The 12,115-nt window shown below is 37.1% G+C and overlaps 1 protein-coding gene across 16 annotated transcripts in view; it reads left to right on the plus strand.

The window, feature by feature from the left end:
* The window catches only part of CUNH2orf76 (chromosome unknown C2orf76 homolog), a 67,381-nt gene that overhangs the window by 28,915 nt on the left and 26,351 nt on the right, over positions 1-12,115 (plus strand). For all 16 annotated transcript variants that reach the window (XR_004514715.1, XM_033757210.1, XM_010632315.3 and 13 more), the window contains 2 exons: positions 3,802-3,870; positions 5,296-5,441. Coding sequence is in view for 15 of the 16 variants with exons in the window: in XM_033757210.1 (XP_033613101.1) it covers positions 5,309-5,441 (133 nt within the window). In the remaining variant the exon portion in view is untranslated. The remainder of the gene's footprint in view (positions 1-3,801; positions 3,871-5,295; positions 5,442-12,115) is intronic.

The following is a 12,115-nucleotide window of genomic DNA, read 5'->3' on the forward strand; positions in this document are numbered from 1 at the left end:
AAAGCAGGGGTAGCAATCTTATTCACAGACAAAGTAAATTTCAAACCAAAACTGATTAAGAGAGACAAAGAAGACCACTACATCCTTGTAACGGGAATAATTCAAGAGGAAGAGATGACAGTCATAAACATGCACCAAATACTAATGCCCCCAACTATATAAAAGAAATATTAAGAAACATGAAAAACCAAATAAGCACTAATACAATTGTAGTTGGTGATCTGAATACCCCACTATCACAAATAGATCATCTAGGCAGAAAATCAACAATGAAATACTAGAACTCAACCAAGCTTTTGAACTCATGGACTTAATAGATGTCTATAGAGTGTTCCACCCCACAAAATCAGAATATACATTCTTTTCGGGTGCACATGGGTCATTCTCCAAGATAGACCACATACCAGCTCACAGAAATGGCCTGAATAGATGCAAAAGAATCAAAGGTTTTCCATGTATATTACAGATCGTAGTGCAATAAAGCTGGAGATCAATAGCATAAGAAACCGTAGGAACTTCACAAACATGAAAATTGAACAACACTTTCGTGAACAATCAGTGGATCACAGAGGAAATTAAAGAAGAAACTAGACAGTTTTTCCAAATAAATGAAAATGCCAATATAACATGCAGGAATCTATGGGACACAATGAAAGCAGTTCTTCGTGGAAAATTCATAGCACTGAATGCCCACACTAGGAAAACAGAGTGAGCTCAAATAAACAACCTAATGATGAAACTTAGACTCCTAGAAAAACAAGATCAAGAAAAACCCAAAGCTCAAACAAGAGAGGAGGTTATAAAAATTAGAGCAGAAATCAATGCAATGGAAACTAACAAAATGATACAAAAGATAAATGAATCAAAGAGTTGGTTTTTTGAAAGAATAAATAAAATCGATAAACCCTTAGCTAACCTCATCAAAAAAAGGAAAGAAAAGGCTCAGATCCATGCAATCTGGAATGAAAAAGGCAAAGTCACAACAGATCCAACAGAAATCCAGAGGATCATTAATACCTACTTGGAGAACCTGTACTCTAATAAAATAGAAAACACAGAAGAAATGGACAGATTTTTAGGTACTTATGAATCACCAAAGTTGAACAAAGAAGATAAAAACATTTTAAATACCCTAATCATAATCAGTGAAATTGAGAATGTAATTAAAAATTTACCAACAAAGAAAAAGCTCAGGTCCTGATGGATTCACTGCTGAATTTAACAAGACATTTAGAGAACTACTACTGCCTTTTCTGTTCAAATTTTTCAATGAAATTAAAAGGGAAGCAATACTTCCAAATTCATTCCTGGAAGCAAGTATCACTTTGATTCCCTAACCAGGGAAAGACTCAACTAAAAAAGAGAACTACAGGCCAATCTCCTTAATGAATATAGATGCAAAAATCCTTAATAAGATACTAGAAACAGTATACAGAGGATCATCAAGAAGATCATACATCCTGACCAAGTAGGATTTATTCCAGGGATGCAAGGATGGTTCAACATATGTAAGTCAATAAATGTAATACACTATATTAACAGAGTCAAGGACAAAAACCATATGATCCTCTCGATAGATGCAGAAAAAGTATTTGACAAAATTCAACACCCGTTCATGATAAAAACCCTGCGAAAAATTGGAATAGATGGTCTATATCTCAACTTAAAACTATTTATAAAAAACCAACAGCCAACATCATATTAAATGGCCAAAAACTGAAAACTTTCACGTTAAAATCAGGAACAAGACAAGGATGCCCACTATCACCGCTACTATTCAATATAGTTCTGGAAACATTAGCCATAGCAATTAGACATGAGAAAGAAATTAAAGCAATAAAGATAGGGAAGGAAGAAGTTAGACTGTCATATTTGCTGATGATATGATACACTACATTGAAGACCCAAAAATCTCCATCAAAAGACTTCTAGACTTAATTGACACTTTTAGCAGAGTAGCTGGATATAAGGTCAACACTCAGTGGCCTTCTTGTACACAAATAACAGAGTCACTGTGAGAGAAATTAGGGAAATAATTCCTTTCACAATAGCATCCAAAAAAATGAAGTATCTAGGAATCAACCTAACAAAAGAAGCAAAAGACCTCTACACTGAAAACTACAGCACTCTGAAAAAAGAGATCAAAGAGGATATAAGAAAATGGAAAGATATGCCCCTGCTCCTGGGTAGGAAGAATCAACATAGTGAAAATGGCCATACTACCAAAACTGCTATACAGATTCAATGTAATGCTAATTGAAATTCAAACAGTATATTTCGCAGAACTAGAAAAAAAATCTAAAAATTCATTTGGAGCCATAAAAGACCTAGAATAGCAAAAGCCATCCTAGGCGACAGAGACATGGTAGCGGGTGTAACAATTCCCAATTTGAAACTATAGTACAAAGCCACTGTGATAAAAACAGCATGGTACTGGCAAAGAAACATACCTGAGGATCAGTGGAACAGATTGGAAGACACAAAAACAACTCCAGATGCACTCAGCTACCTCATCTTTGACAAAGGAGCTGCCAGTCCCCACTGGAGGAATGATAGCCTCTTTAATAAATGGTGTTGGAATAACTGGATCTCAACCTGCCAAAGATTAAAATTAGACCCTTATCTCTCACCATGCACTAAATTAAAATCCAAGTGGATTAAAGACCTAAACATAAAAACAAAAACACTAAACTTGCTGGAAGATAAGTTAGGCAGAACTCTTGAAGACATTGGCATGGGAAAAGATTTTATGAACAAATCCTCAGTAGCATGGGAAGTAGCAGAAAGAATCAACAACTGGGATCTCATCTTATTAAAAAGCTTCTGTACTGCAAAAGAAACCATCATCAGAACTAAGAGACAACGTACAATGTTGGAAAAATTTTACCAGCTGCTCCTCAGACAAAGGACTATTATCTAGAATATATAAAGAACTCAAAACAATCAGCCCCCCCAAATATAAAGACCCAATTCAAAAATGGGCATCTGAAATGAACAGACATTTCTCAGACAAAGAAGTAAAAAAAGCAAGTAAATACATGAAAAAATGTTCCATATCACTGGTCATTCGAGAGATGCAGATGAAAACAACACTGAGATTCCACCTCACCCCACAAAGAATGGCTGCTATCAGGAAATCACACAATAACAAATGTTGGCAGGGTTGTGGGGAGAAGAGAACCCTTCTCCATTGTTGGTGGGAGTGCAGACTGGTCCAACCACTATGGAAATCAATATGGAGATACCTCAAAGAGCTGGGACTAGCAGTTCCATTTGACTCAGCCATCCCTCTGCTGGGTATCTTTCCAAAAGAGTTAAAAGAATCATATCACAGAGATATATGTGCACCTATGTTTATAGCGGCACAGTTTGTAATAGCTAAAACTTGGAAACAGCCCATTTGTCCATCAGTTGGAAACCAGATAAAGAAGATGTGATTTTTCTATAAAATGTAATACTAAATAATAGGTATCCCATATACCTAACATCTTGCTTAAGGGACCGAATGTCACCAATATAACTGAAGCTCCTGAGTACCCCTCTCCGATTGCATACTTCTTCCTCTGCCTCAATTAATTATCTGCTTTTGAATATAACATATTTTGAGCTTTGTAGAAATGATAGTGTACTCTGAAACTTGCTTTTTCTCACTCAGCATATTTTTGAGATATGTCCATGTTGATACATGTCGTTCTAGTCTTTTCATTTTTTACTACTTAAAATGTTTTCTTATATGAATGTGCTGTCATTTGTTTAGTCTTCTTTTTGCAGTTAACAAACCATGCTGCTCTTCTTTTACAGTTCTCCTGAGTGTATATTTCAGATATTCCATAAGACGCCTGCCTGTGAATGCAATTGCTGGATTAAAAGGTATGCATATTTTCAGCTTTGCTAAATGTCACTTAATTGTCATCAAGAGTGTTAGACATTGTGATGCCCACCTTCACTGATTAGATTCTCTTATTGTTCTGTAGTCTTGCGAACAGTAGGTATTGTCAGACCTCATTGTGTTATTTTATGAGTAGTAAATCTCATTGTTATTTTGAATCACAATTAATAGTAAGGTTGAACTTCTTATATTTATTAATATTTCAGATTTTTTTTTTCCTAATACTGTCAGCCTTTCTTATGCATGGGTTGGTTCTGTGTCTATGGATTCAACCAATTGCAGATCAGGAATATTGGGGAAAAAAATCACATCTGTATAAAAGCCATAGACTTTTTAATCATGTCATTATTCCCTAAATGATACAATATAACAACTAGTGTTTACATTGTACTGGACATTATAAATAGTCTAGAGAGGATGTGATGTATACAGTAGGACATTAGGTTATATGCAAATACTGTGCCATTTTATATAAAGAAATTCTGCATCTTTAAATTTTAGTAGCCATAATCACTCCTTGTGTATAATGGTTGATAGTGAGATGCAAAGTTGAAAGTAGCATGATATAGTTACTATTAGATAGCACTATACAATATTTGTGTCTTTAACACATTGGCGACTATGCAGATTTTCTTAAAAGTTATACTTTTTGATGATTTTTTAATATTATTTTAGGAAACACGAGGTTAAGTTGATCCTTGAGTCCTGGCTGTATTATTTCTCAACCTTGTGACCTTGGACAATTTATGTAATCTCTCTATTTCTTCATCTTTGAAATGGGCATAATCCCTTGTGATTTGATGAGAGAATTAAGTGGGATAACATAAATAGCTGGCATATAGGCCTGGTAGCTAGTTTTAGGAAGAGTTACACATATTCGGCTTCAGTAATGTAAAACATGGGTGATACATGGTAGATATGTAAATCAGTCCTATGCCTCCACCTGCCTCATAATCAAGGACCCACGTTCTATCCCTGGTACCAAACAACAACAACAAGAAAATAAATATACCTTCATTTCAAGGCCAAGCAGGAGCCCCCGTGCCATGGAAAATCCAGAGCTGTCTTATCTGCCATTTATTTGTGTGTGGCTGGCCTGGTATTCCCTGTAAACATGTATATACCAGCCTGTCATTTCCGTTCATCTTCTGTGTCCTATCAGTTTTCTGCAGGCCAGAACATCTGTGACAGTGACAGGTCTCTCTGGGATCATAGTGGTTTCATGGGCATAACCTTGGGACCCTTCTGGATGCCCTGAAATCTAGCTCCTTTTGGGAGCTCCATCATTATCCATAGAGTTCGGGAGGGATTGGCCTTGTGTTTGAGAGCTGATAGTGGGACTTCTGAGTACTCACTTGTTAAGGATTGTGAGTTGATTTCATTTCTTCTTGTATCTTCTGCCACAGGAAATTTCTTCACATGGCTGCTGAAGAAGTGACCATTACAGTTCGCCTCATTCGTTCATTTGAGCACCGCAATTTCAGACCTGTAGTGTATCATGGAGTTAATTTGGACCAAACTGTAAAGGAATTTATAGTATTTCTAAAGCAAGGTATGGTATATTAGGATTGTTTTGTTTTATTAGTGATTTGGAGAAAAATTGGTTATGATATTAATAACCTTTTGAAAAAGCCACACATGATGATGCAGGACTATAAATCACACACAGTGCGCTAGAGGGCAGAAGGTGGAGCATCACAAGTTTGAGCCCAACTTGGATAACTTAGTGACTTAGTGAGAACTGACTCAAAAACAAACAAAAAAGGGCTGGAGATGTAGCTCAGTGTGAAGGCCCTGGGTCCCAACGACCACACACACACACACACACACACACACACACACACACACACACGTACACACATGCTCACACACGCATATACATGCAGTGAAAAAAGTACTTTGAAAGGTATTAATTTGGAATTGAGGCGAAGTGCTAGACTGGCTGCTATTCTGGGCGTATCAGCCTGCCATACTTTCTCAGTGAGTAGCACTTGTGTCTTCACCAGGGATTGTTGCTGTCATACTTGACTTGAAAAATAATTAAAACCTGGTCCAGGGTTTTAGCTCAGTGGTGCCACACCTGCCTAATAAGCACAAGGTCCTAAGTTCATTCCCCAGTGCTGGAAAAAAAAATTAAGACCTAAGTTTATTTTAATTGGTTTGTATCTTCGTAGTTTAACAAAAGAGTATGATATAACCGATTGTGTTATCTAGCTAGGCAGAGAGGGGCCCTGTGGGAGCATGGCAGGAAGGGAGCAGAACCCAGTTTAGCCAGGAAATCCAGAGAGGTGTTGGGTCATCAAGATCACAGAAATGGCAACCGTTCTACCAGTGCTAGTTTATCATTTTGAACTTAGAGTTGGCAAGAAGTTAATCTTTATTGAAATAGGTCCTCAATGAGTTTTTCTCCTCTGTTTTTCATTATTGAAGTGTCCCAATCATTGGCATTTGATAAAACATCCAGCACAGCTTTTGTTAATTTAATTGAAGTGTAATTTATGTGTGGTGCAATGTACATATCTCAGTTTTTGGTTCCATGGGTTGACAAATGTATCACTTTAGTCTGACTTAATTTTTTTTTTACTTCATTATGATTTCAGACTTCCAGAAGCGTTGTAAGAGTAATAACTCTGGATGTTTCTGGGAGAATTCCCCCAGCATTAGCATATGGCTTCTTTGGTTTTGATTTGTCCTCTTTCCTCTTCCCTTTCCTCTCCCTCACTTTCTTCACCACTTCCAGCCTTTTATTTGTTTAGTTTTTCTTTCTCGATCGTTTAGAAGTATATTATTGACACGTTTCCCCTTTACCTCTCAATATTTCAGTGTTCCTAATAATGAGGAATTCACTTTCTCTTACTAATAAAGCATAATGATCAAGCTCAGGAACTTGACATTGTAACAATACTGTTATTTGATGTGGAGATCTCACTGAGGTTTTAATTGTTCCAATTAGGTCTTTATTACAAAAGAAAACCGGAGGTCCTTTGTTGTGTTTAGTTCGTTTGATCTGGTCTACTTCTCTGGCTTTTGTTTTATTTTATCACCTTGCCACATTTACATAGGATAGGCTGTCTTTTAGAACAGCCTCTATTGGGTTTGTCTGATGTTTTCTCATGGTTCAGACTTAGGTTCTGCCTTTTGGCAGGGAAAATAATAAAAGTGATGCTGATATCTTCTCAGTACATCACACCAGCTTCAGGTCCATCGATCAGTGGTGCTAACACATCAGTTGGTTAAAGTACTGTCTGCAAAGTTTCCATATTGCAAGTTTTCATTGTAATTGAAAGGTATCTTGTAGGGAAATAGCCTGAGACTATATGAATCTCCTGTTACATCTCAAACCTTGAGGCACAAGTTTAACATTCTTTGGTGATTCTTGCCAGCATCACTTATGACGATGATGATTGATAAATGGTGACTTTTTACATGTACTAGTTAGCTTTCTACTGTAAGGAAGAACTTTCTACACTCTTTCCCTCTTTGATTTAATGACATTTATATCACAATGGGCTCATGGATTATTTATTTATTTATTTATATTCTCTATTATCATTAGGAACCACGTCAGGCAGGTTCTTGTATCATTTTAATATGTCCCCATCATTCTTTGAGCACTTCTTTCCTTTTGGGTATGACCAAATGACTTTATCTTAATGCATTCTTTCTCTGCTGCAGGTCTGGGATCAGCCATTTCTCTGGGATCTAATTCCATTATTAGAGAATAGTATTGGAAAAAAATCAAGATTTTGGTTTCAGTGCATGAATTATAAATGTGTAAAGCTTGCTTTTTATTAGTATTTATTTGTAGTACTAGAAAGCAAACTAAGGGCCTCTCACATTGGAGGCAAGTGCTCTTCCACTGCACTACAATTCTAGCCTTAGCCAATGTTCTTAAATGTAGTGAAGTCTCAATATTTTTCTCCTGTTTGACTTTGTAAAAAAGTCTTCTTCCTAACCTTTCTAATTCCCCATATAATTTTGAGTAGTTTTGCTATTTTGTATTGTTTGAATGAGGGTTAGGTGTGATTGAAAATTATAATCAATATTTAGATCTACAAAACATTGCAGTAAAAGATGCATTGCCATTAGTCTCCCTCAAAATATCATTTCAAACACGTTTATCCTGTCATTCTTGTCACTTTCTGAAACAATTTTGAAGTCTCTTTTGTTGAAATGGCAAGCTTTCCGTTTGATTGCTATAGCTCATTGCCGCTAGTCTGAGAGGATGGAAACCACATCAGGAGCTGCAGAGACAAAGTAAAGCTTTATTTAACACCGGTGGACCAGTCTGCATTCGCATGTGGGAGACTGGCCTTGTCCAACGCTTGAACAGAGAAGATATAATACTCTTTGGGAGGGGTAGGGTTGCAGACAAGACACATTTGACATGCATTTATTGCTCACAGAATTTGAATATTTGTTAGCAAGCAGGCTCAGCTGTGGTATTGGCTCTGACATTTGTAGGCATGTGAGGCAGGACAGACCCAGACATGTTGAACAAAGAAAATTACACATCACTGATCATTCGAGAGATGCAGATGAAAACAACACTGAGATTCCACCTCACCCCCACAAAGAATGGCTGCTATCAAGAAATCAAACAATAACAAATGTTGGCGGGGTTGTGGGGAGACAGAAACCCTTCTCCATTGTTGGTGGGAGTGCAGACTGGTGCAACCACTATGGAAATCAATATAGAGATACCTCAAAGAGCTGGGACTAGTGGTTCCATTTGACCCAGCCATCCCTCTGCTGAGTATCTTTCCAAAAGAGTTAAAAGAACCATATCACAGTGATATATGCACACCTATGTTTATAGCGGCACAGTTTGTAATAGCTAAAACTTGGAAACAGCCCATTTGTCCATCAGTTGGAAACCAGATAAAGAAGATGTGGTTTTTCTATAAAATGGAATACTACTCAGCCATAAAGAATGAGAAGTTAGATTCATTCATAGGAAAATGGATACATATTGAGGATATACTCATGAGTGAAATAAATAAGTCACACATGTGTAAATACCGAATAATTTCTCTGGTGTGAAAAACTATAATAGTACATAAGATCCTAATGATATAATGGACAATGTGAAATAGGAAGAAAGGGGCTAAATGTATGGGGAAAGTGGGAAGGGTAGGAGAAAGGTAATAAGGGAGAAGAAAAAATATGACAAAATGAAAATAAAGTATAAATGGGGAGGGTAGGAGGGGGTGAAGGGAGGGCAGGGTCAAGGGGAAAAAATGAGACCCAAGACCTGTCATGTAAAGTTATAAGATCCCAATAATGTAACTGTACTGTATATCTAAAATGTACCAACAAACTCATTAAAAAAAAAAAAAAGAAAATTACAAGTAGGGAATTTCCCGTAGTAAGTCCAGCTTGAACTATGGGAGCAAAATTTCCTTGCAAAATTCCTTTTCTTTGTGAGTATCTTTAGCTGGCTTGTAGCGAGCAATTTCCTGAATCCATTCAAAACGTTTACCTCTTGATTATTTTGACATTGGGGAAGAGTTAAAAGTCACTTGATTTTGTATCTAGTGAATAAGGTGGATGAGGACACACTGATATTTTCAGGAATGTGCCTTTCAGTTGGATGGCACTTCGCAGTAGCATTCACTGAGAACTTCATGGAGGCCTGTGTAGGTGTCTGATGAGTGACAAAGCTTTGAATCTCTTTCCTCAAATTGTTTCTGTCTCCTTTGGTCAGATGATTCCTTTTCAGCGCTGCATGTAAACATGTTAGTCACTTAGGAATGTTTGTCTGGAATTAGTAGTGAAGATTGATTTGTCCTAAGCAATTGATTTGCCCACGGGGGATTTAGCTCAGTGGCACCGTGCCTGCCTCTCAAGTTCAAGGTCCTGAGCTTGATCTCTGGTACGAAAAAAAGAAAGAAAAAGGCCACAGTTGATTTGCCCGAATCTCTCCACCACCTTTGAAGTTGAAGACACCAAGATAAGAACTCAAATATTGTCAACATTTACACAAGCATCACAACCACCATGTTTCACAGCGTCATATTCCTAACCGTGGGAGAGGCACCTAGATGGCTCCAGCCATCAGTCTTTTCCTGTCCTAAGACCACCTCTGTTCCTCTGCCTAAGGACAGAAGGAGCTTGAAACTTAATCTAGTTAAAGTGATTTTTTTAGGGTGCTGGCCTGCCATCATCTTGTTTTGCTAGCATCCTGAATAAATCTTTTTCTTTGCTCCATCTTCAATTCCTTGGACTCCTTTTTGAGCAGTGAGTAAACAGTTTGGGTTCTGTAGCAAGTCTACTTTGCAGTGATTATTTAAAGGATTTCATGAAAAGACAGAATTATTCATAAAGGAACTACTGGCTTACATATAGTGCATATATTTTTATTGCCATATTTCTTAATTGTCAGAGGAAAACTGACAGTACTAAAAGGTAATGTAGGGGTATAAACAATATTTTTCTAAACTCTCACAGTTTCTCATTGTAAGGAAACCCAGTGACAAAAAACAGATTAACAAGAGAAAAACAGGCAGTTTATTAACAGTTCCATGTATGTATGGGAGACACCTTAGGGTTAATTCTCAAAAAGAAGGCTTTGAATTGCAGCTTATATAGCATCTTCATCGGGAGTGGTATATTCTTAGAGAAGGAATTTGAGTCCTTAGAAGTGGCAACTAGTGGGCAGGGAACAGATAAAGTTAGTGAAAGTCTTTAGTGTAAATCCATCTGGTTCCATCTGTGGGTGGGAAGGGGTTAAAGTTGTCTTCAGTGGTCAGCTTTTGTTCCCTTTGGTAGAGGGGAGAAGGGGCATAAACTGGGGGTAAACTGTGCTTTTAGGCAAAGGGAGGGCGGAATGAGACCTTTTCTGTGTTTTGTCTCAAAATGCTCCTCATAAAAAAGATGTAGTATGTTCTGTTCTCCCACAGTGTCCATTACAGAATGTTCTACTTTTGAGAGGTTACCACCCAAAGCATATGCAGGTTTTGAATTAAAAACAAATTCCTACATTAAAAAATTTTGTGTGTGTGTGTGTAGATAAGGGCCACAGAATTTCTTGGTGTTGATACAGTGAGTACTATGATGTTCTTGGTATAGGAAGAACAGGTTCCTCTTGAAGTCCTTGAGGAAAAAAAAATATAAGTTTTAAGCTGCTGTGGAGGCAGGGGAAGCTTCAGTCTTTCCGGGGTTGCTATGTTCTTTTATCTCTAGTACCACAGAATACCTTCCCAGCCAGCAGCAGTGGGAACCCATCATAGCCAGATGCCGAGGCTGCTCAGGTTGTTCACCTGTTACATAAATCGCACAGGCGTGTTTCACTTGTACAGGAGGGGAAGTGTGCTCTGCTGACTGTAAAAGGTGAATTTTGGGGATAGAGACTTTTTGAGTTGCAAGTTCTGTGACCATCTGATTGTGTCATCTGATTGGAGGTTCTGTGGAATTCTGAAACCTTGATGGGCTGTGGGTTTGCATTTTATAAATTGTGTGTGCATAACACAGATCGAATAGTTTGATGTAAGGAATCTTTTTAAACACTACTAATGATCAGTAACTATATTAGCTAACCTATATTAGTAACCAATATTATTACTTTATTATATCAATATACTATACATATTAGAAACCTATATTAACAAATATAGGTATTATATGAAGAATTTTACATAGGTAAAATCTTCACAGTTTCCCTATAGAGTAGGAGTTATCACTATCCATTCTACAGGTGAACAAACTAACAAGCAGAGAAATTAAATTTGTCAGAGGTTAAATGGCTAATAAAAAGTATAGCTGCAAATCAACCCAGGCAGTTTAACTAGGAGATATGCACTCTTTGTGTATGTATGTATTTTAATCTGAAAAAATATTCTGAATCTAGCAGAGTGAAGTGAAATGTCAGCATTATTTCCCTTTATTTTATTATTGGCATATGTTTGCAATACAGGATATTTACATTCATCTTGGGGAGTTGGTACATATATGTAACATATCTTGATTATTTTCATTCTCTTTCCACTCTTCCCCTCTCTATTCCCCGAGAATCTTTCCTCTATTCCAAAAGGTGTGCCTTGATTTTACTCTTTATTTATACTTGGGTTTCTCATATAAGAGAAATCATGCGATACTTGGTTCTGTATGTGACTTATTTTAGCATTGTGGTATCAAGATTCATCCATTCTCCTACAAATGACAGGAATTCACTATTTTTTATGGGTGAAGAAAATTCCATTTTCTTTATTCATTAGTCTGTTGATG

Source organism: Fukomys damarensis, unplaced genomic scaffold (genome assembly GCF_012274545.1).
Source record: "Fukomys damarensis isolate Sample0158 unplaced genomic scaffold, DMR_v1.0_HiC HiC_scaffold_29, whole genome shotgun sequence".
NCBI classification, from domain to species: Eukaryota; Metazoa; Chordata; class Mammalia; order Rodentia; family Bathyergidae; genus Fukomys; species Fukomys damarensis.